We start from the raw sequence: 26,760 nt of genomic DNA on the forward strand, positions 1-26,760 counted from the left end.
TAATGGATCCGACTACTCATATTGGAAGGCTAGGATGAGAATATCATCCAAGCCCAAGACTATGAGATGTGGACCATTGTAGTAAATGGACCATACATCCCATCCATCTATGTAGAGGGTGTCACTGTACCCAAACTAGAAAAGGATTGGGATGAACATGACATGAGAAAGGCACAACTCAATTCTAAAGCAATGAATGTGCTTTACTGTGCATTAGATAGGAATGAATTCAATAGAGTCTCTACTTGCAATTCTGCAAAAGAGATTTGGGACAGACTTGAAGTGACCCATGAGGGCACGAATCAAGTCAAAGAATCCAAAATAAATATATTGTTCATAAGTATGAACTATTTAAGATGGATTCTAATGAACAATCACTAGCATGTTCACTAGATTTACTGACATTGTCAATGGCCTAAAAAGCCTTGGCAAAAACTATACTAACAGTGATCTTGTCAGGAAAATTCTTCGCTGTCTACCAAGGTCATGGGAAGCCAAGGTGACGGCAATCCAAGAAGCTAAGGACTTGAACAAGCTTCCACTTGAAGAGCTCCTTGGATCCCTAATGACTCACGAGCTAACAATGAAGCAGCACAGCGAAGAAGAGTCCTCCCATAAGAAAAAGGTAATAGCTCTTAAATCTACATCATCTAACAAAGATTTGTCTTGCAGTAGCAGCAGTGAAGAAGAAGATCATGAGGGAGATGATGATGAGGCTCTTCTTGTGCGCAAGTTCAGAAAATTCATCAACCACAAGAAGTCCTATCATCAAAGGAGAGGCCCCTCAAATTCCTATCGCAAGGATAAAGGTAAGGAAAGGGAAAATGAGGGGATTGGTGTTATGAGTGCAAGAAGCCGGGCACATCAGAGCTGAGTGTCCCTTACTAAAGAAGGGCAGCAAGTACAAGAAGAAGAAAGCCCTTGTCACCACCTTATCGGACTCCGACGCATCATCTCATCATCGGATGAGGAACAAGAAGAAAAGGCCAATTTCTGCTTCATGGCCAATGAAAATGAGGTAACATCCGAACACGCATCTGATTTTACTTTGATGAATTGTATGATGCATTTAATGAATTAATGATTGAATATAAGGCCATAAATCTTAAGAATAAAGAACTAAAATAGCTAATCAATCTTACCTACATAAATACGATAATTAGTTAAGGATAAGGATTATATCACCAAAGAAAATGCAGAACTTAAAACAAGCAACCAAATCTTGATACAAAAGAATAATACCTTAACTAAAGAAAATGAAAGGCTGAACAAAGAAACATTAGAACCCAAAAACATAAACATATAAATGAGAGTATCACAAAAGAACTAAATGATCTAAAAGCAGAAAAACACACTAACTAAAGAACTTGAAAAATACAAACCTTGGTTGAAAAATTTACATATAGTTCTGAAAAATTAAATATGATACTTAATAGTCAACGAGTGTATTCAATAGAGCAGGTTTAGGATAAACCTAAAAAAAGCAAAAACTTCTTAGTAACTTCTTTGTTAAAGCAGGAGAAAGTAAAATAAGAAAATAACCTGTTTTTGTTGTGGAACTGTAGGACATAAAGCAAATGTATGTGACTATAGGAAAGGAAAAACTAAAAGAAAAATTAAAAGGGTATGGGTTCCAAAAGGAACCAACATGACTAACCATGAAGGACCCAAGAAAACTTGGGTACCTAAGATTATATGATCTGCTTGTGTAGGAGTGTCTTGCAGCCAAGGTCAACAAAAATTGCTGGTACTTGGATAGTGGCTGCTCAAGACACATGACGGGTGACAAGGATCAATTCTTCACCCTTGAAGCTAAGAAGGGAGGTGCTGTGACTTTTGGAGACAATAACCAAGGTCACATCATTGGTATAGGTAAAGTTCAAATTACCCCTTCTACTTTTATTGATAATGTTCGATATGTTGATGGTCTTAAGCATAATTTATTAAGCATTAGTCAATTATGTGATAGAGGTTATATGTTATGTTTAAACCATCACTATGCATCATAACAAACCCAAATGACAATAGTTTAGTTTTTAAAGGAATAAGACGTGGAAATGTGTATGTTGTAGACCTTGAGGATCTTGCCAAACACAACCCATGCTTAGTTGTTAATGAAACTAAGGACAATGATGCTAGTTGGTTATGGCACCGTAAGTTAGGTCATGCAAGCATGGACACAATATCTAAACTAGTTAAAAGAGATTCGTGATAGGTTTGCCAAAATTAAAGTTTGAAAAGAATAAAATATGTGAAGCATGTCAATTTGGCAAACAATCAAAGAACTCCTTTAAATCTATAAATTGTGTCTCAACCTCTAGACCTCTAGAACTACTACACATGGACCTATTCGGACCAACTAGAACCACAAGCCTAGGTGGAAATAAATATGGTCTAGTTATTGTAGATGATTATTCTAGATACACTTGGGTCATGTTCTTAGCTCATAAGGATCAAGCTTTTTCAGTTTTCAAGAAATTTCATAAAGAAGTAACCAATGCTAGAGATACTTCAGTAATAGCTATTAGAAGTGACCATGGTACCGAATTCGAAAATCATTTATTTGATGAGTTTTGTAGTAAAAAGGGATAACACACAATTTTTCTGCACCTAGGACACCACAACAAAATGGAGTTGTGGAGAGGAAAAAGAACTCTAGAGGAAATGGCTAGAACTATGTTATGTGAAAGTAACCTCCCTAAGTACTTTTGGGGAGAAGCCATTAATACTTCTTGTCATATATTAAATAGAGTTTTATTGAGACCTATTATAAAGAAAACACCTTATGAACTTTGGAAAAACAGAAAACCAAAGGTAAACTATTTTCATATCTTTGGATGTAGGTGTTTTGTTCATAATAATGGGAAAGATAATCTAGAAAATTTGATTCTAAATCTGATGAGGGCATATTCTTAGGGTACTCTACAACTAGTAAAGCATATAGAGTCTTTAATAAAAGAACCCTAGTTATAGAAGAATCCATACATGTTGTTTTCGATGATTCTAGTGATATCTCTTCTAGTAAGAGAGTTAATTTTGATGATGATACGGAAATTCTTGAAGAAAAGATTGACGAGATGACATTACAAGATAACAGTCAAAAATTAATTGAAGATGCATCATCAAGCCAAGAGACTATAGTAGATCATGGGCTAACTAAAGCTTGGAGGTATGCTCACGGGCATCCTAAGGAATTAATTCTAGATGATCCATCTCAACCTATTAGGACTAGAGCATCCCTTAGGAACTTAAACAATCATCTAGCTTTCGTTTCACATTTTGAGCCCAAACACATAGAAGAAGCTGAAAAAGATGTAAATTGGATAAATGCAATGCAAGAAGAATTAAACCAATTTACTAGAAACAAAGTATGGAATCTAGTTGAAAGACCTTCTGAATATCCAATTATAGGTACCAAATGGATTTATAAAAATAAACTTGATGAAAATGGAATTGTATAAGGAATAAGGCTAGACTAGTAGCAAAGGGTATAATCAAGAAGAAGGTATAGATTTTGATGAAACCTTTGCTCCTGTAGCTAGACTTGAGGCTATTAGATTATTATTAGCATATGCATGCTCTAAGGACTTCAAATATTTCAAATGGATGTAAAAAGTGCATTTTTAAATGGGTATATTAATGAGGAGGTATATGTAGAACAACCTCCTGGTTTTGAAAATCATCAATACCCTAATCATGTATATAAATTGAACAAAGCACTTTATGGTTTGAAACAAGCACCTAGAGCATGGTATGAGAGGCTTAGCAAATTCCTATTAGAACATGAGTTCTCTAGGGGTAATGTAGATACAACACTATTTCTGAAAAAGCAAAACAAAGATATGTTATTAGTGCAGATTTACGTTGATGATATTATTTTCGGTGCTACTAACAATCGCCTCTGCGAAGAATTTGCTGATTTGATGCAGAGTGAATTTGAGATGAGCATGATGGGAGAGCTGAACTACTTCCTCGGGCTTCAAATCAAACAGTCTGAAGGAGGCATCTTCATCAATCAAGCCAAATATATCAAGGAGATGCTTAAAAGTTTGATATGGAGGAAAACAAGTCAATCAGCACCCCCATGAGCTCATCATGCAAATTAGACCAAGATGAATCAGGTAAATCTGTAGATCAGAAACTATATAGAGGTATGATAGGATCTTTATTGTATCTTACTGCAAGTAGACCTGATATCATGTTTAGTGTTTGCATGTGTGCTAGATATCAGTCTAATCCTAAGGAATCACATCTAATTGCAGTTAAGAGAATCTTTAAATACCTAATAGGAACTAAGAATATAGGTTTATGGTATTCTAAAGAATCTAGCCTAAAATTAATAGGATACACAGATTCAGACTTTGCTGGATGTAACTTGATAGAAAAAGTACCAGCGGGTCTTGTCAATTTCTAGGAGAAAACTTAATCTCATGGTTTAGCAAGAAACAAAACTCGGTTGCATTATCTACTGCTGAAGCTGAATATGTTGCAGCCGGGAGTTGTTGTGCTCAAATCTTATGGATCAAACAACAATTAGAAGATTATGGCATTAAACAAGATAAAAATACCATTAATTATGATAATACAAGTGCCATTAATCTAACTAAGAATCCAATTCAGCATTCAAGAACTAAACATATTGAGATAAGACATCACTTCATAAGAGATCATGTACTGAATGGTGATATGACACTACAATTTGTTTGTACTGATGATCAATTAGCTGAATTTTTACAAAACCCCTAAGTGAAGAGAGATTTAGTGTGCTTAGGAGGGGATTAGGAGTGATTGATCTATGCTAGTGGTGTTTTCCACTAGTTCATTGATTTTGATGATTAGATTGTGATTAATATAGAGTTTCGTTTCAATGATCATAATTTAGTGATTTTCCCTCATTCGGCACGAACATAGCATGATTTTTTGGTGCGTGCCAGAGTTTGAGACGACTCGAGCAAGTTTCAGAGTCGGCTCGTAAGGGGGAGTCGACTCGCGCATTTGCGGGAGTCAACTCGAGATCGATGGCAGCAGAGGGGGAGTCGACTCGCATACAGATGGGAGTTGACTCGAGGTTAACAGGCACATAAGGAGAGTCGACTCGCGCCTATTTTGGAGTCGACTCGAGGTCGAGTCGACTCGCGACTCAGAGGAGTCGACTCGCAGTCGGGATCCGACTTTTTAACCCTAACTCCATCGTTTAGAAAATACTTATTTTCACCGCCGCCACTGTTCAAAACCCTAGAGCCGAATCCTAGATCGTCTCCGGCCGTCCCTAAGCTTTTTTCCGTCGACCTTTCACGTCCATTAGCGTTTTACTCCATTCTAGGTCAACCATGCCTCGTAAAACCGTTGTCCCAAGCCGGAAGAGGCCCCAACCCGACCGGCCGAGCGCGTTCCAAGGCTCGGAACGATCCCGCGAGGCCACAACCTCCGGCTCGTTCCCCGCCGAGGGCGGTTCCCTCGAGGCCGTGCGCCGGGAAGGCGGTCTCCACCGGGAGATACGTCGATTTCGACTATCTCTCCCGGGAGGGCTTTACCATAGGAGAGAGACTTAGGGCCCAGGGCTTAGAGTATTTCCTCACCTTAGATCTCCCCACATACCCTGGACTAGTTAGGAGTTCTACGGTACCGTCCATAGGGGCGATGGGGGTATAGAGGGCACGGTAGCCGGTGTCCCATTATTCATTTCGGAGGATATCATTGCCATCCTCCATCTTCCCAAGTTGGGGTGGCACCCGCACACCCCGAGGATAGGACTGAGGCCCTTACGGCCATTCTAGGCATCCACCCAGTCCCCTTGGATGAGGTATCCGCTAGCTCACTTCCAGTTGAGGTGCGGATCCTCCTGAGCATCCTGTCTAGGTCCCTCTTCCCGAAGACTGGGCGCTTCGACTTTGTTTCTGAGAGGACCTCGCCCTTATGTTCTATATTCTCCAGGACACCCCAGTCACTTTCCAAAACTTATTTATAGATATCTATGTGAGCCCACTAGATAGACCTAGGCTCACCCTTCCCTACGGCATGATGTTCACCCTTTTGTTTAGGGAGGCCGAGATTCCATTCCTGAGGGGGAACCCTCTCGCGCATTGCGATGGACAGATCGCATGCGTCCGGGGACCCTACACAGGATGGGGATTTCGGAAGGTAGAGGGGACCTGGGTTAGGAAGTCTTCCACCTCCACACATACCACCAGACATTCCCCTAGTCCTGAGCCAGACTCAGATTATCCTGACTTTCCCTCCACTTCTGCTCCTACCACCTCAGCCGGACCCTCCTCCTCAGCTCCTCAGGTCATGGAGGTCCGGATCGCTCCTGAGCAGCTCTGGGAGTTGCGGCAGGAGATTGTCCGAGATCTGCGAGATGATCTACTTCGGAGCTCGGGGTTCAGTGCCTGCTCCCACTCCTGCACCTTCGTCAGCGTTGGTCCCTTCCTTGACAGCCGTGACTGAGATGACGGCCCATGTGCCGGGAAGAGATTTACAACGTCCGGAGCCTGATCCAGGCTCAATTCTCCAGTATGAGTGAGGTCACGGGCATCACTCGGAGATGCGCGATGACATCCGGAAGGACATGAGCACCACTACTCAGGGGCCGAGCGCTTGTCGAACGTGCTCATCGACAAGCTGGACGCACTTCAGAAGTCGGTGACCGAGCTCTCCACTACACATAGCAGGGCCACTTCGTCCATTATCTCTCAGCTCGGGCATGTTACAGATGCGGTCACCCCTCCTCATGGAGCAGAACAGATTGAGAGGAGAGCCACATCCTCGAGGAGACCTTAGCTGCTTTTTGCTTTATTTTGACATGTATTCCTTTTTTTTTGCTTTACTTATTGTATTCTCAAATGTATTTACATACACATCAATAAAATGAGTAGACATATTCTCTTCATTGTGTGCAATTGATCTCTAAGTGATTGTTTGTTCTGCTTACCTCCTTTTTGATATGATGACAAAAAAGGGGGAGAAATACTTAATAGATATGTAAATGGGAATCAACATAAAAGGAATCAAAATGAGAATTAAAACATAATTTGTTCTTAGTGGATTTGGTACCTCGAGGCTCATTATCTCTCTGTTGGGGCTCCTAATGGAGTAATCTCCAGAATCTATTCAAGGGATATTCGGAGATTAGTTGAATCCAACTCAAGAACAAATTATCAGATTTTTCTCTAAAAACCAAAAATTTCAGTTCAAAAACTTCAATGCATTAAAAGGAAATTCAGAGAATCAAAACAAAGTAGAATGTTGAGGGGGAGAATCTGAATTTTTAAGAAAGATAAATCATTAAATATATATAAGCCAACAATTGATTGCATGATATAAAGGCTTATATAATTCCAAATGAAAGGGGGAGCTTTAACTCCAAAATTTATTGTTTCACACCTTTTTCTAGATTTCCTTTCTCCAAGGGTCCTTTTGCAAAAGATTGTTTTGCACGAGTAAAGACATCATCCAACCTTCTGCGAAGCTTGACGTGCGTGCGAAGTAAGGGCTTGCAGATCCAGGCCTTGTAGAGCTACCTTCAGGGATCTAGATCCAGATTCAGATTCAAATTACCTCGACCAACTTCCGCTACGGGCTTGAGGTAATTTTACATAAAAAGTTAAATTTAATATTTATAATTGTTATAAATAAAATAAAAAAATTTAAAACTAATTTTTCATGCCTGGCGTTCGATTTTATCGGACAACTCGGAAAATTTTTCCTTCAACTGGTATCAGAGCCAGGTTGGCCGATGGAATTGGCCTATAACATCTAGAATTATGCATGATTTAATTTTAAATTTAGATTAGATATAGATTTATTGATTAAAATATCAATCTTGTGCTGAATTATAAGGTTGTCCTGCCTATAAGGTTAATCCCTTATAGTAAAAAGGTTGTCCTAGCACAAAATTGAGATTAATTTGCATCATAAAATAGTTATTTTTGTGAAATTATGCATAATTGATGTTTATGAAATTTAAGTTTTAAATTTAATATGACCACAAAGTTTAAATATAAATTGTTTATATTTGGAATAAATTGACACCTTGAATCCATGATCATAATACATTTAATAAAGAATTAAATGTTGAATTTAAAATTTAAAATTTGAATTTCAATAAAGATTTAAAATTCAAAAAATTTGAACTTCAAATTAAAATTTAAAATTTGAACATGAGATTTGGGCATGGGTTAGCACAATCAGATTAGTTGACTAGGTTAGGCCTAATCATGAAATCAAATTGAAATGGACTAACTTAAGAAACATGATTTAATCTAATCAATAGTTGAACTAGACTAAATCAAGGTTTATAAAATGATCAAAACTCAATAGTTGTAGTTTATCATATCCAAACATTTCAATTGGATATGATTGTGGCTCAGTGGTCGAGCCCGAGTTCCTAAGGATAACCTAAATCAACTTGATAAACCAATTGGTGTCTAAGTAAGTCGGCATTTGATCATGGTTTTTAATTGGGGCTACCTCTTACCTGGCCAACATAGTTGGTGTCTAGGAAAGAGGTTAATGGCGTAACCCTCCCATGATCTCTCTTACCTGGCCAATTTGGTCGATCAAGTTTTGATTAAGGTACCTTAAGACTTGGCACTCACCCATGCCATTAAGAAAATCAGTGTGACTGATTTAGGTGTCTAATAGACCAATAGAGCTAGTCCTCTATATGATTTGGTGAAGTCAGTGGGAGGATTTAGTATTATCAGTCAGTGTCACATATCAATTAAAATCCTCTAAATTATTAGGTCCTTAAAATGATAAAGTTATATAGATAACTAGATCATAGCCTCCCATTAAGGTGAATGATAATGGGTCCAATATTACAATTGAACATGCAGGACGCTTCCGTCTGGTGTTCCTCTGAATACTGGAATTATCCTTCATTATATGATAGCTTTTTGAGCTATCTAACTGTGATTAGGTTGGCCGAGCCTTCCTCGGGCCTGATCATACATTAGGTAGTATCATCGAGTTAGTTCATTAATGGTTGGACCTAACCAGGATTTTCAGTGGAGGCCTCCGCCTATTGATTACCACTTGGGGCAAAATTGATTGCTAGAAATTGTTTAGAGAAATAATTGGTAATGTACCTACCCTTAGATGCACATGGGTTGGCCGAGCCTTTCTTGGGCCCATATGCAGTCTATGCGGATTCTAGTACCCACTAGGGAATTAAAGTAATTCCTCGAATTAAGGTAGAGGCTATTAATTCGATTAAAATAGTGGGAGAAAACTTTAGACTAAAGTCCAAGTCTTTAGGATTAAATAAATCATATACTGATTAGTTGGGTTTTTCCTTTATTTTTCAGATATGGCTAACTCATTGTCCCTTCGAACACTATTAGACAATGATAAGCTTAATGGACCTAACTTCGATAGCTAGTATCGAAAGATGAAAATAGTATTAGAGCATGAGCGGATCCTGTATGTGATATCGATCCTGCACCTGAGAACCTGCAGCCAATGCACCACGTGCAATCAGAGACGCTTATCAGAAGTGGCTCAACGATCGCACTACAGTGCGTTGCATCATGAGGGCCTCGATGAATGATGAGTTTAGTCGTAAATTCGAGGAAGCACAGCCAGTGGAAATCCTTCAAATGTTGAAGGAGTCTTTCGCACACCTGATGATGTTGAACGACATAAGACCTCCTGCGCTATATTCAATGCCCGTATGAGGGAAAGGGGCATCGGTCACCGATCATGTATTGTACATGGTCGAACAAATCGATCGCCTAAGTAAACTTGGCTTTACTTTGCACGAGCAATTGGGCAAGGACGCCATTTTAAACTCACTTCCCAAGTCCTACCTGACCTTCCTTAGTCATTATAGAATGACTAAACCTGAAGTATCCTATCATGGTTTGTTAGGTTTACTGCAGACCTATGAGAAGGATCACCAACTCAAAAAGGAGTCGGTGAATGTGGTAGGTGGGACTTCTGCAGGACTTTCTTCCTTAAGAAAGGAAAGAAGAGAAGGTGCAGAAAGCTCGTGCTGGGGTCTTTAAGCCCAGCCAGATTAAGAAGCGTAAAGCCGATAAGAGCAAGGCAGAGTGCTTCTTCTGTAAGAAGATGGGTCATTGGAAGCGGAACTGTCCGGCTTAACATAGCGTCCCTTGATCCAAACAGGCCTAAGAAGAAAAAGCAGCAAACAGTTGCTGCACAAGGTAATTATATGATAACACCTTGTAATTTTTCAATTTATGATTCTACCACTTGGGTATTGGATACCGGAAGTCCAATTAATATTTGCAATTCCTTGCAGGGACTTCAAGTTAGTAGAAGATTCAAGAATGATGAGAGATTCCTGAACGTTGGAGATGGAAGATCAGTTCCAGTCCTAGCTTTAGGAGTCATTCAGCTTGTTTTTGAATCTAGAGTAGTCATATTAGATGATTGTCATTATTGTCCAACATTTTTAATGAATGTCATCTCTGTAGGCCTTTTGGCCAAAAAATGGTTATTGTTTATCAATAAAAGAAAATTTTTGTGATATCATTTTGAATGGTATTAAAATTTTTTCGTGGACAATTGAAATATGGCATTTATACTCTATCACTGCCTGTGAATGTAATGTACACTTCTAATAAACGCCCCTAAGATAGATAATGTCAATGAAGCCTATTTATGGCATTGCCCGCTAGGTCATATAAATAAAAATAGGATAAACAGGTTAGCCCAACAGGGCATTTTAGAAATCAATGATTGTGAATCATTGCCAACTTGTGAATCCTGTCTTCTGGGTAAAATGACCAAGTCACCTTTTTCTAGAAAAGGTGAACGAGCCAGCGATGTTCTGGCCTCATACATACTGATGTATGTGGACCTATGAACGTAAGTGCCAAAGGTGGTTATGCCTACTTCATAACCTTCACAGATGACCTATCCAGGTATGGGTATGTCTATCTAATGAAGCATAAGTCGGAATCATTTGAAATGTTCAAACGATTTCATAGTGAAGTAGAAAAACAGACTGGAAAGAGTATTAAGATCCTTCGGTCAGACCGAGGAGGAGAATACCTTTCCGGTGATTTCTTGACTTATCTAGAGGAGAATGGGATTCTCTCACAATGGACCCCTCCAGGAACACCTCAGCACAATGGTGCATCCGAAAGGAGGAATCGAACTCTGTTAGACATGGTTCGATCCATGTTGGGGTTTACTAGTCTGCCTATATCTTTTTGGGTTATGCTTTAGAGTCTGCATGTATAATACTAAATAAGGTTCCAAGTAAGTCTGTTGAGAAGACTCCATATGAGATATGGACTGGGCGTAAGCCGACACTTTCATACCTTAGGGTTTGGGGATGTCCGGCTTATGTTAAACGTTCTCAAACTGACAAACTTGGTCCTAGATCCGATAAGTGTTATTTTGTAGGGTACCCCAAGGAAACTAGGGATTATTACTTCTACCTTCCTAATGAACAAAAGGTGTTTGTAGGACTTAAGGCAACCTTTTTGGAAAAGGAATTCCTTAGTGAAGGAATTGTTGCCTCTAAGGTTGAACTTAGTGAAGCTCAGCAGATGGAAGATTTAACACAAACTACTGAACCCACAGAACCGAATTCGATTAGATCAAACCCGGAGCCCAATGTAGAAGCACCATTAAGGCGATCAGGTAGAGTACCGCGTCAAGTGGACAGATACTATGGTTTCTTGGTCCAAGACGCAGATCCCATTGAGCTTGATGAGAACAATGAGGATCCGATTACCAATATGGATGCTATGCAGAGGTCCGACTCTGAGTTATGGCTTAATGCCATGAGATCCGAAATGGAATCCATGGAAATCAATAGTGTATGGACACTAGTTGATCCACCCGAAGGGATAAAACCCATAGGGTGCAAATGGATCTTCAAAAGAAAGAGAGGCGCAGATGGAAAGGTGGAGACCTATAAAGCCCGTCTGGTTGCCAAGGGGTATCGTCAACGCTATGGTATCGACTATGACGAGACTTTTTCTCCCTGTGGCAATGCTAAAATCTATTCGGATCATGCTTGCTATAGCAGCATATATGGATTATGAAATCTGGCAAATGGATGTGAAAACAGCTTTTCTAAATGGAGAGCTGGAAGAAGAGGTGTATATGATACAACCTGAGGGTTTCACATCCACAGACGAGTCCAAAGTATGCAAGCTACAAAAGTCCATTTATGGACTTAAGCAAGCTTATCGAAGTTGGAACATACGTTTCGATAAAACTATCAAAACATATGGCTTCGTTAAGAACGAAGAAGAACCTTGTGTCTACAAGTGGGTTAACGGTTCAGTGATCACATTTCTTGTGTTGTATGTGGATGACATTCTCTTAATTGGGAATGACATTCCTGCATTACAAAATGTGAAACTCTGGCTGTCATCACAGTTCTCCATGAAGGATCTGGGAGAAGCATCCTACATCCTAGGGATGAAGATCTATAGAGATAGATCTAAGAGGTTGCTTGGATTGTCCCAATCCACGTACATCGATACTATGTTGAAGCGGTTCAACATGGAGAATTCCAAGAAGGGCTATCTTCCGATAGGCCAAGGAATTTCTCTCTCTAAGAAAGATTGTTCGACAACTTCCGAGGAGAGAGAGCGTATGAGTAGAATCCCATATGCTTCTGCAGTAGGTTCTATCATGTACGCCATGACATGTACAAGACCGGATGTTGCTTACTCACTAGCAGTAGCGAGTAGGTATCAGTCAGATCCGGGTGAGAACCATTGGAAGGTGGTGAAAACCATCCTTAAGTATTTAAGAAATACTAAGGACCAATGGTTAATCTATGGAGAATCTGACTTAAAACTTGTGGGGTTTACAGACTCTAGTTTTCAGTCAGACCATGATGACAGTAAGAGTATGTCAGAATTTGTGTTTACCCTGAATGGAGGAGCAGTCTGCTGGAAAAGTTCCAAGCAGCATTCAGTAGCCGATTCCGTATGCGAAGCAGAGTATGTTGCTGCATCAGATGCGGCAAAGGAAGCTGTTTGGATCAAGAAGTTTGTAAATCAACTTGGTGTTGCTCCCTCAATCAACGGTTCAGTTCTTTTGTATTGTGACAATACTGGAGCCATTGCACAAGCAAAGGAGCCAAAGTCCCACCATAGAACCAAGCACATTCTGCGTCGCTACCACCTTGTACGAGAGATCGTGGAACGAGGTGATGTCAATCTTCAAAAGATCGATGGAAAGGAGAACCTAGCTGACCCATTCACTAAAGCCCTTTCTGTAAAGGAGTTCGATTATCATAAATCAAAGATGGGTATAAGATATTGTACAAATTGGCTTTAGTCCAAGTGGGAGTTGTTGGAAATTGTGTCCCAAAGCTAATTTTTTAGTTGTAAGAAATTGAATTATGTATATGTTTTATTAAAATAAATAAAAATTTATTCTGGCATTTTTTTCTATTCATCATAAGTGTTACATCTTCAAATTGAACTCTTGTGTATTGTGATGAAGTCCTTAGGACTAATTTAGTGGATAAAGGAGGTTTTATCATTTAGTCCTTAAATCAGTTCGCGACCAAATGATGAGCTGTCAATTGGACGATAGCTATGTCAAGTATAGGTCGTTGTGTGCCATTTAGTTGGTTGTCCTCTTAAACCAAAGAGTGTGGAGACACTATATGGCATACAGGTGAGATGTAGGAGTACATCGTCACTGAACAGTGACTCACCTGCGTAGCACTCCACTGTCGGGAGTTAGCTCGCAAAGCGTATGGGCATAAGTACCCCTTAGACCTGAGACTGTCACGGTGACTTGCAAGCAACTCACTGTACTTAGGCACTAGACGACCTGAATTTCTAATTCAGGGATCGGAAGGATGCTGGGTGCAGTCAAGTACTCACGAAGTCTGTGTATGAGTCAAGATGGGATTGACCACTCCAGATTTTAGGAGTTGATGTCTCGCTGTATTTCAATTAAGTAAAACCTTAGCTAGGGTAAACCAAGTGATAGGTCACTTGATTTGATTAATTGAAATACACTATGGATGATCGGACCCAGAATTCGACAGTCCACTCTGAGGTCATCTTGAGCATCGATGGTCATAGGGATGAATTATGCAACAACCATATGTCTAGGTTCTTGAATGTTGCTTTGCATATTCGACCTATCCGGACGTCGGATATCATTGCTAGATGGTCACCTCGATTAGTGCATGGAGTAGTCCATGTACTACCGGCTTAGTGTTCGAACCTATCGGAGTCACGCACATTAGTCAAGCTAAGTAGGAAGGTCTTGACCCAATTTAATTAAGAATTAAATTGTGGGTCATTTGGAATTTGGTTTTGTCTATGTTCAGCTAGCACTGAACATGAGGTACATGCTAAATTTCATGGATGAACAACTAATTAAGTCTGTATTTCGGGTCAATCAAGTTTCAATTAGTGTAATTGAACTTGATCAGGACTCAATTGTTGAGAATGGGTTTGATTGGGTCTCAATTAGTGTAATTGGGCTCGATCACGATTTAATTGGGATTTAATTTCGTATTTGTTCTGATCTAAGTCGGATTTGGATCGAGCCGAAACTGGACCCAATTGAATTCCTCATGAGTCGGACTCATGTGGAATTTTTTCCGAGTCAAAAATCATTTAAATCGGCTGTCAATTTGGATTAGAACCAAATAGGCTTGCTTTATTACAAAATGGGCTAACCCATTTTCTATTTGGCTAAACCCATTTCAATGGTTAACGGCTGACTTGGTTTTTAAATCCCATGGACCCGTGGACCACTTTCCCTCATGGACCCTTAACACTTTTCTTTGTGAGCCGCGATGGAGAAATGCTGGGAGGAGAAAACAGAGCCTTCTTCCTCCCAGCTTCGTCTCCACAAAGCGCCACCGTCTAGCCTCCGTTCGGCTTGCCGTCTGGACCGGAATGTTCGGTTTTGAACTGGCTACATTCCGGTTCATTTAGATTTTTGAAATCTAGCACGTTTTCATGGATTCACTAGTTTTTTCCCACCGTTTGTTTTGAAACAAGCGTTATGAAATTCATCCATAAATGAATTCTTTAATGCTCGGTCAATAACGCCTCTTAACTCCTCTTAGCGTTGGCCTATTTGAGGCCACCGTATCATCTTGAAGAAGAGAGGATGAGAATTTTCTTGAGAAGAAAATTGACAGACAGAAGGGGAGATTTGCTTCTGTGAAGAAGAAGAAGAGAGAGAGGGAGTCCTTTCTCCTCCCTTCCATTCCCTCTGGTGGTTTGGAGTACGGTCTAGGGCCGGTGTCCTCTCCTTCCTTCCATTCCCTCTGTGATCAAGATCAAGAGACGGGCATCAGTTCGGCTCAGGCGTATTGTGAAGAAACGGGAGGAAAGAAACCGAAGACAGAAAGAAAGAGAAGAAAGAAAGAAATAGGAAGGTCCTTTTTCTAGATTTCCTTTCTTCCAAGGGTCCTTTTGCAAAAGATTGTTTTGCACGAGTAAAGACATCATCCAACCTTCTTGCGAAGCTTGACGTGCGTGCGAAGTAGAGGGCTTGCAGATCTAGGCCTTGTAGAGCTACCTTCAGGGATCTAGATCCAGATCCAGATTCAAATTACCTCGACCAACTTTCGCTACGGGCTTGAGGCAATTTTACATAAAAGTTAAATTTAATATTTATAATTGTTATAAATAAAATAAAAAAAAATTTAAAACTGATTTTTCATGCCTGGCGTTCGATTTTATCGGACAACTCGGAAAATTTTTCCTTCAACATCATGGGAACAACTATCTAGGAAGTTCATGGCTAAGTTCTATCCCATTGTAAAAACTGAAAAAATTAAGGATGCCATCAGAACTTTTAGAGAAAAATCTGAGGAGGAATTTTTCCAACTTTGGAAAAGATTCCATGATCTTTTGGTCAAGTGCCCGCACCATGGGCTTGATAAGGCTGATCTGGTCCACTTCTTTTATAAAGGATTAACTCCAACACATAGAAACATGATTGAGTCCATGCACAAGGGTAGGTTCATGAACCAAACCCCAGATCAAGCCTATGAATTTCTTGTTGAATTAGCTGAAAATGCCCAAAATTAGAGTAGCTATGGTGAGAAAGTAAATAGAGATGAGTTCGGATCTAGAAAACCAGGTAATTATGAAATAAAAATAGACCCAGAACTCAAAAATGTCATGTCCAATCTAGTGAATGGGATGAACAATTTAAGTAAAAAGTTTGATGCTTTCACTGTTTTCACTAGTTCGAGTTCATACAAAAAGTCAAATCCCATCATGAAAGTGGAACACGAGCCACAGGGCTTATGTATCTTGTGTAACAGTTCTGAGCATCTAGTGGAGTGCTGCCCTAATCTGCCCACCATAAAAGCCGAGCAAGCAAATGCTCTAAATTCATATAGTGCCTTTAAGAAGCCCACTCCCAACTCGTTCAGCCCAGTTTACCACCCTGATAATAGGTTCCATCCAAATTTCTCATACAAGCAGAATGAACCTATTCAGCATCAAGGTGGTCCACCAGGTTTTCAGAACAACTTCCCTAGGATAGGTCCATCACAAATGAACCAACCATTGGTTCCATCTGTACCTCCTTATAATGCCCCTATCCCACAGCAACCTCACAATTAGAAACCATGATGGCTAATATGATAAAACAACAACAAGATTTTATCAAGCAATAACAACAGACCAATACAGCCCAAGCCCAGACTAACCAATTTCATGCGCAAGCAATTGCAAAACTTGAGGTTAGTCTAAGCCAAATAGCAAACTCTCTAGGGGATAGGAAGAAAGGTGAACTACCTAGTCAACCAGTGCCTAACCCTAGTAGACAACAAAATCAAGGTCAGAGAGGTCAGTATCAAATCGATTCTAATGGAAATCCGACCTATGAAGTCCAGGCAATTACCACTTTAAGGTCTGACAAGCAAGTGGACAATAAAGTCCAACTTCCTGAACATGAAAAAGAAAATAAAAGTGAATCCAATAAGAACCCTATTCAGAAGAGAGGTCAAGAACAGGATAAATCAGAAAAAAAGGAAGAACCCATAGAAACATACAAACCTAAGGTTCCCTTTTCCAGTAGACTTCAGGACTCCAAGAAACAATCTAACTTTAATGAAATAATGGAAGTCTTTAAAACTGTTCAAATAAATATACCTTTCCTCGATGCCATACGACAAATTTCCTTCTATATAAAATTCTTGAAAGACCTCACTACGGTCAAAAGAAAAACTAGCATTCCTAGGCAAGCTGTTATGGCTGCACAAGCCTCATCTCTCATTCAACAATAGATTGCCCCAAAATTCAAAGACCCTAGTTGCCCAACCATTGAAATAAAAATAGGAGAGACGATCATCCAGAGAGCCCTATTAGATTTAGGAGCCAGTGTGAACTTACTTCCCTACTATGTGTACCAAAAGTTAGGTTTGGGGAAATTAAAACCCACAAATCTAACCCTTTTCTTAGCAGATAGGACGATGGAGTACCCCAAGGGGATTGTAGAGGATGTAATAGTGAAGGTAAACGAGTTTTACTATCCTGTGGACTTCGTTATCCTTGAGACCGAACCTGTAATACATCCAGACATTCACACACCTATAATTTTAAGGAGACCTTTCTTAGCCACAGCAAATATTGTGATCAATTGTCGAAATGGGATGCTGAAGTTATCTTTTGGCAACATGAAAGTCGAGCTTAATGTCTTTAACATAAGTAAACAACCACCAGACGATGAAGAAATCAATGAAGTTGACACGATTGAAAGTTTGGTTCATGAGACTTTCTTTTAAACTTATAGTAAGGACCCTTTCGAAGCTTACCTTGCCCATTCCGATGAAGGGGTCGAGCATGCGCTCCCTAATTCTGTTCCCCTCATGACCATAAATTGTTATCAGCCAACTGTTCTTCCTCGGACTCTTCCAAAACTATTCTTAGATAATGGTTGGGAAAAAAAAAGGATCTACATTTTGTCTGCCTGAAGACATTAAACTTAGCGCTCTTGGGAGGCAACCTAACATGTAAATATTATTAAAAAATAACAATAATAATAATTAAATTAAAAAAAATTCAATAAATTACTAGCATGTAGGTTTGGGGGTTTTTGCCCCAATTGTCACTTTACCCACCCATATCAGGTAATTTCTCCTCTGTCCTATTACTGCTTTAAATTTTCTTTAACATTGAGGATAATGTTAGATTTAGGTATGGAGGTGAGAATATTTTTGATTTTTTATGCAATTAAAAAAATTTAAAATTAAAAAAAAAAAGAATTTCAAATTTTTAACTCAAACTCTAATCTTTTTGGCTGTACAAAATAGAAATTGCTTTGACAATAGCTTTGAGTTAAGAAATATGATAGCAGTTCTAATTTGAGTTTTCGTCCTACCTATCTTTTGCAAACATGATACAAGATGATTTAGCACCTATAGTTAAGCACATGAATAGTGGGGTATGTAAACTTACAACCAATATGAATACTTTTAATCTTCTGGATAATTTAAAGTTATATGTGTGATGAACACCCGATTATTATTAAAAAAAAAGAAGAGAAGAAAATAAACCGACTTCCCGAATGACCGTACCGGGGAATTCTACCGTACTCCGTGCAGCTATGGTTGTTGATCCTGCGGAGCCTACCCAAAGGTTCAGGCCGGATTGATTGAAGTGGGTGATACGTTTTTGTATTTCTATAAGAAGCTCAGAAACGACAATAAATCTCGTCGTTAAATTAGAATTTTTGATGTATGCGTTCTAGTCTCAATCCAAGAAAGAAGAAGAGATACTATACTAATAAAATAAAAGACCAAGCAATGCCCCTTTTTAGTAAATTTGTTGGAATATTAGACACTGACGTCTGCTTTCGTCTCTCGTCCTTCGCCGGGCTGTGAATATTTATACGTCGGGGTCGTGTTTGGGCCTGTCAAGTGGAGCCCCCGCCTCCCTAAATAAGGTAAAGGCGTCGACTTGAATTCCCCAATCGGCATTCACACACAGAACAGAGAGCTAAGATAACTAGATTGATTTACGCTTTCCTCTTTCTTTTTTATCATATCTCTATAGAATTGGAACGATTTTCTTGCCAGTGATCAAACCTGAGTCGAACTTTGCTGACAATTATAGATTTTTGTCTGGTCGGAAGAGTCCTTCTAATATTCTGGTCTTATATCAGTTTCGATGTTTTTGAGTCCTTCTAAACTCAACTCAGAGTTTATTTTAAGTCTTCTCACTGAATAACCGGGCCTCTTGCCTGGCAAGCAGCGAGTGTTCGCGTAAAAAAGTGAGGATGGCTGAGATTAAACTCTGAGTGACTAATTTGGCCTTGGAGCCTAGTTGACTTGAGTTATTAAACCTATTAGGGTGTCTTTACACCTAGTGCCCTGAGCCATCTGGATCAGAAGTCATTGGCCTAACACTCGCTATATGGGTTAGCTAGAAAGCTTAATAAGGATAGATATTGCACAAGTCATTCTTTTTAGCATTCAAAAAAATAATAATAATAAAATAAAATAAATAAATAAATAAATCAATCAATCTGGGGTGTTCATTACCATTTAACTCTAGAAAATCTTGAAAATTGGAGTGATCATGTTGGAAGTAAGTGAAAGCCACTCATTTATATGATACTATCTTACACCTCACTACATTCTTGACTTGTTAGCAGATAGATGGGAAGTAATGGAACTTGAGTTAGAGTCTGCTTAAATATGATAGCAATAAGTCTTTATTGTCCTTGCAATTCTAAGTTCATACAATAATATTTGTTCAAATTTTGAGTTAAACATTAGAAATCCCTGACTAATGAAGTTTGTGGGTAACTTTACTGCAAACTCTCACGAGACAACACTCGTCCACTAGGGTAACCTAGGGGTTTAAAGGCTTGTTGCACGTGCTAAGTGCAATCGTGACTCCCTACGAAAATGGGTACATATCTTAGTTTGTGTATTTAGCTTCAATTAAAAAAAAAAAAAAAAAAAGTCATAAGTTAGACTACATATTTTTGTGCCCTCATTTTATCGTTTGCTTGTTAATTGCTAGAGACTAGCAATAAGCTAGTTGGGGGGTGTGATGAGAGCACAAAAGTGCGACCTACATGTCACTAAAATTAGTGTTATTGCTAACTGATAATGATAAATTCACTGGATTATTATTATATTTGGGTTTGACACAGATTATCATAAATTAAAGATAAAATGCACATTGAGTAGGATCCCTTCCTAGACCCGGCCCAGTTGAAGATTGGGTCGGGTCCGAATCGGGTCCATTTTGTTTGTGCTTTTGGGAAAGAATTTTGGGCAAATCTAATTTGGCCATATCATAACTATGAGGTGCTGGGTGACCCATGACTTGAAAGACTTGCAATTGACCTCCAGTCAGAACAGATGACCCGTGACGAACTGAGTTCGTCCATCTACAAGCCAAATTTCATATCACACTATTTTTTATCTATATGACTGATTGGATGGAACTTGGTGTCTCCCAGCTCCCATCTCAGGAGGGCAAAGAAAATCCCAGCTCTTCCCGGGATCCATCGGTCTTCGGCGATCTATAAGAGGAGGACGGGAGGAGAAGAGAAGGAGTGCTCGGTGGGAGGCCAAGGGCTAGGAGGGTGGGAGCTCGGTTGGTGTGGCCCAAGAAACAGGGGAAGAGCCTTGTTTTCCAAGAAGAAGAAGAAGAAGAAGAAAAAAATAATATTTTATTTGTTTTAGGGGTTCCACCAGGAGAGAGAAGCTTCTTGTTTTGTTTTCTTTATGTTATTGGCAAAAGAGAAGAAACATTATGCTTCCAATCTCCATTTTTATTTGTAATCAATTTTCTTTTTATGAAATCTAGCAATTTTCTTTCATGCAATCCCTGTTCTAGGTTCAAGTTAATTTCTGTTTTTTATGAAATCTTTTAATTTTTCTTTTTATGCAATACAATTAAATCTTCCTTCATGCAATTTATGTTCGCTTCAATCTTCTTGTTTTCATCCATTTTAATTTATGCCAAAACTCTTCTTTGATTAATTAAATAAATGCTTTTCGAATCTGAGTACATTTCTTTTAGTTAGTTTCAATTAGAAAATCATATCAACATCCTCGACATAATGTTTTTCTTTTGTTATTCAAAAATCGCTTTTGAATCTGAGTGAACGTTTTTATTTTTAAGCAACTCCAATCGCCTCCCTGTGGATCGACCTCTTACAACCACTATTCTTCAAGTAGAAAAGGTAAGAGTAAAATTAAATTAAACTTTCTTTGTCGGTTCTAACAACGATCTGTTTAGCATATTTTTAGGTAAATAGGAATCGGACAACAGAATTTTGACCACCAAAAGCTTCCGAAGAGTGAATCCAAGCAAAAGAAGGAAGAAGTGCATTCAACTCAAACCCAACAGGCTTCCTTCGCATTCAAGGCTCTACCTACTGTTCTCCATCCTTCGGCTCATTCAAGAGGAGACTCAGAAATCGAGAAGCCCCACTTCCTCATCTCAAATCTATTTGAGGGCTTCTAACTCAACCTTGCTTATATTATTTCATATTTGCTTTTTTAGAAGCTTCTTCTTGTGAACTTTAAACTCTTATTTTGTATACTTGATTCAATCAGAGGATTGAATGGTTGTAAGGTTTGTTGGTGAGCCAAAGATAAAACCAACGGTATAAGGTTGTGGTTGGTGAACCGGAAAAAACCAACTGGGTTTGATTGTAAATCCGGAAAAACAATCGAGTGGTTCTAGTCGGTGAGCCTGTCAAAACCGACCGAGTTTGTTGTGACCTCGTAAAAACAACAAGTTAGGTTGTGAGCTTGCAAAACAACCGGCTGTAATCTTAGAGATTATAGTGAACTCCCTAGTGCGGCTTGGGAGTGGACGTAGGCGCAAGAGTTGGCTCCGAACCACTATAAACCTTTCTGTGTTTCTATTGGTTGTTGTCTCTTTCTCTCTCTCTTTAGTCATTGCATTTAGGATCTAACTAATTTACTTGCAATAGATTTAGTTAATCACTCATCTTATTTTTAATTGGTTAATATTTAATTAAAACCCAATTCACCCTTCCCTCTTGGGTTGTCTCCTTGGGCAACAGGCACAAACAAAATGGTGGAACTAATTATATGCTGATGCAGGTTGGCGTGCCATCACCTAGCCAACCCTGTATGTGTCTCGTGCTACCTTGGACATACCATGCCGTGCCAAAATTATAGAAATAAAAAAAATATATTTTGTTAAAAATATTTTTAAAATTAAATGGTGATAGGCCCATATATTTATAGATTTGAGAAGAGCCTAGTTGCACCTTCTTGCCCCACTTTAAATTTCGACTGTTCTTTGGGTATTGGTTTGTAGCTTCATTGCCCATCTTATATATAACTAAGATGTATATGTATGCACACCTAATATATCAAAGACGTAGTAGAGGTACAGCACTACCTCAAGGTCATTTGTGGCCCATTAGGCTGAGCTAAGATGGGTCTGGTTTATACCTTTCATGCAAACAAATGATGGATCTTCTTTCACAACATCGACGTTTAGATCACATCCTGCACAAATCTTAAAGCACTCCAAACACTTCATTCATCTATCTATACAGATCTCAAAGCGACCATTGCACGATCTAATGACAGATTCGTGTGAAGGTGAATCTTTCTTTTGCACAAAACAACCTCTGTCCAAGCTAAGACCACATACCAACATGTTAAGGGTTGGTGTATGGACCAATGTAAGCTTGGAACAGATGTGTACTAACATGCATGGATTCTGAGACCATCTTCGGTCCAGCAATCTGCCCCAAGCCTGACGGGCACAAATAAATAATTTCAGACCATGGTCCAATCAAAATCCTGACACACAATTATGAGCTTTTCTAGAGTAATCACAAGCCAATAATATTTCGAAGCCCAATTGCTATTCCCAATCATCTGAATCCCAAAAGTCAAATTCAAAACCCTTTGGCCTCTGTTTAGTTATAGGTTCCCCAATATTTGCCCTTATTGGACTCATTGATTGGACTGGTAATCATAACAAGACCAGGAAAACTTTGATGATGGCGTTCATACCATTGAGGCCTGATATGTTTTCATTTTTACAAGCTTATATATATATATATATATATATATATATATATATATATATATATATATTCGCAATCCACTTGTGATTAGCTAAATCCCCATGCCGTAGTTTTTTTTGATCACATGGGATCCACTAAGAACGCAGGGCCTGAGCTCATGTTACAGAACAACTGTGGCGGAGGACCAGTCCCAAAAAAAAGACTCCTGCCATTCCCATATCCCATTGAAAACCAAGCCTAAAAACCCACAGCCACCAATCTCTAAGGCGCAGGAGAAGGAGCGGAGTCTAGGCTTTAGTTGTCAATGAATCCTGAGGCCCAGCCCATTAGCAAATATGTGGAAAAGTTTTTTTTTGGTAAATATGGCAAAGACGCTTAGAGAACAGCGTCTCAACTTTTTTTAACCAACACAACGAACAAATCTTCCCAAATTTAAAACAAAAGGAAGTATATAATTAGACAAAAAAATTAAATAGTTTTGAATTGCACCTGCTGAGGCTGGCAGCGGTCGTGCGATTTCCTGCTGCCACATCTCATCTTGCTTTCGCTGCGACTGATGGTCGTCGAATGAGAGTTGGCAGAGAGCAGGCCGCCGTACTCCTCCATCCTCTCCAACATCCCTTTCGACAACCCTTCCATCCACCTCCTAAGCATCTCGACCTTTTATTCCCAAAACAAAAAGAAAGAGAGAAAAAAACGAAAAAATTTAAAATAAGAATGGTTACCACCTAAATTGTTCGATCACAACATAATCATAAATAGAAATTTATAGACAAATAACCCCCCAAAAAAAATCCCGAACTGCAGAGTAGCATTACATCGGAAAACCGGCGAGGATGATCGGATTGGAGAGGAGAGTTTTCCTTATCATCTTTCTCCTCGGCAGCGATCTCTCGGACTTCCCTGACGCTGGTCTCGTCCGCCGTCTTCTCAAGCCGCCGCCGGAGCACCGAACCTTGCCGGTCGAAGTTACGCCCGCAGCTCCTCACATTCACCCTCCTCGTACCACTCTTTTCCAGCTGCAACTCCTCCAGCTTCTCCTCCAGCTCCTCGATCTCCTCCTTCAACGCCGTCCCCATGCTCTCACTCCCATCAATCTTCTTACTCCCCTAATTTGAAAGCAACAACAAGATTTCAAATAACAAAGAATGGAAGAGATCAGAACCCAAGATTATAGGCTGAAATGACCTACTGAAATGAGAGTTTCCACGGCGGATCTCAAGGCGGCCTCCATCTGAGCCCGATTCCTCTCCAACTTCCGCAGCGCCACCTCCCTCTCTATGCGTAGAAAATTGGACTCCGCTCGGAGGATCTCCGCCTGAAACCTCCACCTCTCCTCCCCGGAATCCCCGGCGCTATCGCCGGACGACGTCGCTGCCTCCACCCTCGCCCTCCTTTCCGAACCTCCGCCGGCGAACCACCTCTCCTCGTCAAAGAGAGCCCCCAGATTCCTGCTGGACCCCGCCTGCAACCTCGTCGGCCGCGCCTTCGCCGCCGCCAGAGCCGCCTTCGCGGACCGGGACAGCCTGGACCGCCGTGGGAGATGGATAATCCTTGGAGTCGGCGCCGGCTGCGGATGCCAATTCCCTCGTCTCGCCGCCATCGCTTTCCCCGAATGGAAATAACGGAAGCGACCTTTTGCTAGGTGGCTTTCAGGAAAGTAGGTGGCACTCGAAAGAGGGGAAAAAATTAAGACACGGAGGCGAGAGCAGGAGGGGAAAATGACCAGAGACAGACAGGGAGGGGGTTGGGAGCCTTGTGACTGTTTTCTTCGAAAAGACGACATTTTTTAAAAAGGATACGAAACCCACCTCCCATAATGACCAGAATACCACTATTTGCAATCATAGCCATACATCGGCGATCCAGTGATTGACACGTCTAATCACTCAGCCTATCAAATTTCTATGCCCAGGGATGTTTGTAGGAGTTCTCAGTCCGAGAAAGCAAACGTGTCCAGTTAACCCGAACCGACCCTGCCAGATCGACTTCAAAATTAGATTCGTTGCACACATGATCCCAACCCGATCTAAATGACCCATTGTTTCTAAATTACTTTGTTTGTACCTGACTTGATCATATGCTAAATTGGATCGAGTCTAATATTAAAATCTATACATGAAATCAAGTCAGATCTAAACCAAGCATGTCTTGGTCTAACCCAATCTGACCTATTGCAACTCTAGTGCTCGCACTTTTTTTGGTAAATCAAATGAATTGAGTATAGATACATTCATGAGAATAGTGGTAGTTGAAGAATTCTTTGACATGGACCCACTACGGTTAGCCATGCAAGACACCATTCATTTAGATGCACTAATCTTCTTTATAAATATGTGCAATCTCAATAAAGAGCAACTTGCCTATCATCCCGCCAACAATTCTGTAAAAAAGAATGAAGTCTGGCATCGACAGAAGATGGATAAAGTCTAATAACTATCAAAGAGTCTTTCTCCAACTAAGCATGAAAAGTTCTTAATGCCAATGCAGCACAAGTCAGCCTCTCTCATACCGTGCGCAGTTTCATTATTGAAATGGTGGTATCAAAAAGTTTGACGCCACATGCAACCGATGGAGCTGGTAATTTTTTTTTTTTTGGTAAAGTCTACTCCATCGCAAGCATCTCTTTTCTGTGTACCACCGTTAACGTTAACATTGAAGCAGTAGATGGGGACTCTCAACAAAAATGAATAGCATATGATGTAGATATTATGGAAAGAGCCGCAAGTTGCTCCGGGTATCAACGGTCCCCTCAATCACTTGACTGGAGATACTCATTAGCAAAATCGAGAGTTGAGGATTGGTATAGGGGTAGAGTGGGAAGGCAAAAGGTTGATTGTCGTCCTCGTAATCCCACGCAAGGAGGGGGCTGCGGTCTGGGAGACGTACAGAGCTGATTCAGTTCAAGGGGTAGGGATTCGTGGCGGGCAGCCATCAGGTGCGGACTATTAATGCCATCCGTGCCATTGAAGACTGTTCGTTAATTAAATATTTATTTCAAACTGAAAGAAAGGTATTAGCCTGAGATATTTTTGGCTGGATCAATATAAATGTGGTCGTTTGGTTCAGCATTTCTCGGTGTTCTCTCGATTGGCACGAGATGCTTGTGTCAGTCCCGGTAAGCCAACGGCAGCTTTAATTAAAAATGGGAGAGCAAGCAAAATAGTAGGAGGAGAGCTGATGCTGGTATAATTGCTTAGGGTATATTAAAATTTAAACAAAAAATTGGTTAATACTAGGAGAGTTCGAAAGAAAAGTATACTACACTAGCTAAAAAAATACTTTTGATATTATAAATATTTATAAACCTAACCCCGGTATAAATTGCAGCATCGAATCTCAGCATTGTCCAAAGAAATTTCACCTCAGTGATGGCCGAATGTCACTCAAGTCCAACTGAGCAATAGAAAAATGATACATATCTTATTGAAGACCGTGTGAGGACAAGTATTCCTTTGTGTACTTATCTTGGTTGATGAAGATTCCTTCCTTAGTTTGCTTGATTTGAAGTCCAAAAAAAAAGTTGAGTTCTCCCATCATGCTTATCTCGAACTCATCCTGCATCAACTTAGCAAATTCTTTGCAAAGAGAATCATCAGGAGCACCACATATAATGTCATTTACGTATATTTGTACTACTAGAAGATTTTTATTCTTCTTCTTTAAGAACAATGTTTTATCAACATTTTCTCTATTAAAATTATTATCCAGTAAAAATTTACTTAACCAATCATACCAAGCTCTAGCTGCTTGTTTTAAACCATACAATACCTTATTTAATTTAAAAAT

At 39.7% G+C, this 26,760-nt stretch overlaps 1 protein-coding gene across 1 annotated transcript in view; it reads right to left on the minus strand.

Annotated features, from left to right (window-relative positions):
* Window positions 1-24,715, minus strand: part of LOC103697785 (myosin-10-like) — a 73,148-nt gene extending 48,433 nt beyond the window's left edge. The window contains exons 1-3 of the mRNA XM_008779709.4: window positions 24,164-24,715; window positions 23,790-24,080; window positions 23,461-23,631 (exon numbers count right to left, since the gene is read on the minus strand). Coding sequence (XP_008777931.3) covers window positions 23,461-23,631; window positions 23,790-24,080; window positions 24,164-24,574 — 873 coding nt within the window. The 5' untranslated portion in view covers window positions 24,575-24,715. The remainder of the gene's footprint in view (window positions 1-23,460; window positions 23,632-23,789; window positions 24,081-24,163) is intronic.
* Between the last annotated feature and the right edge of the window lie 2,045 nt (window positions 24,716-26,760).

Source organism: Phoenix dactylifera, unplaced genomic scaffold (assembly GCF_009389715.1).
Source record: "Phoenix dactylifera cultivar Barhee BC4 unplaced genomic scaffold, palm_55x_up_171113_PBpolish2nd_filt_p 000473F, whole genome shotgun sequence".
NCBI classification, from domain to species: Eukaryota; Viridiplantae; Streptophyta; class Magnoliopsida; order Arecales; family Arecaceae; genus Phoenix; species Phoenix dactylifera.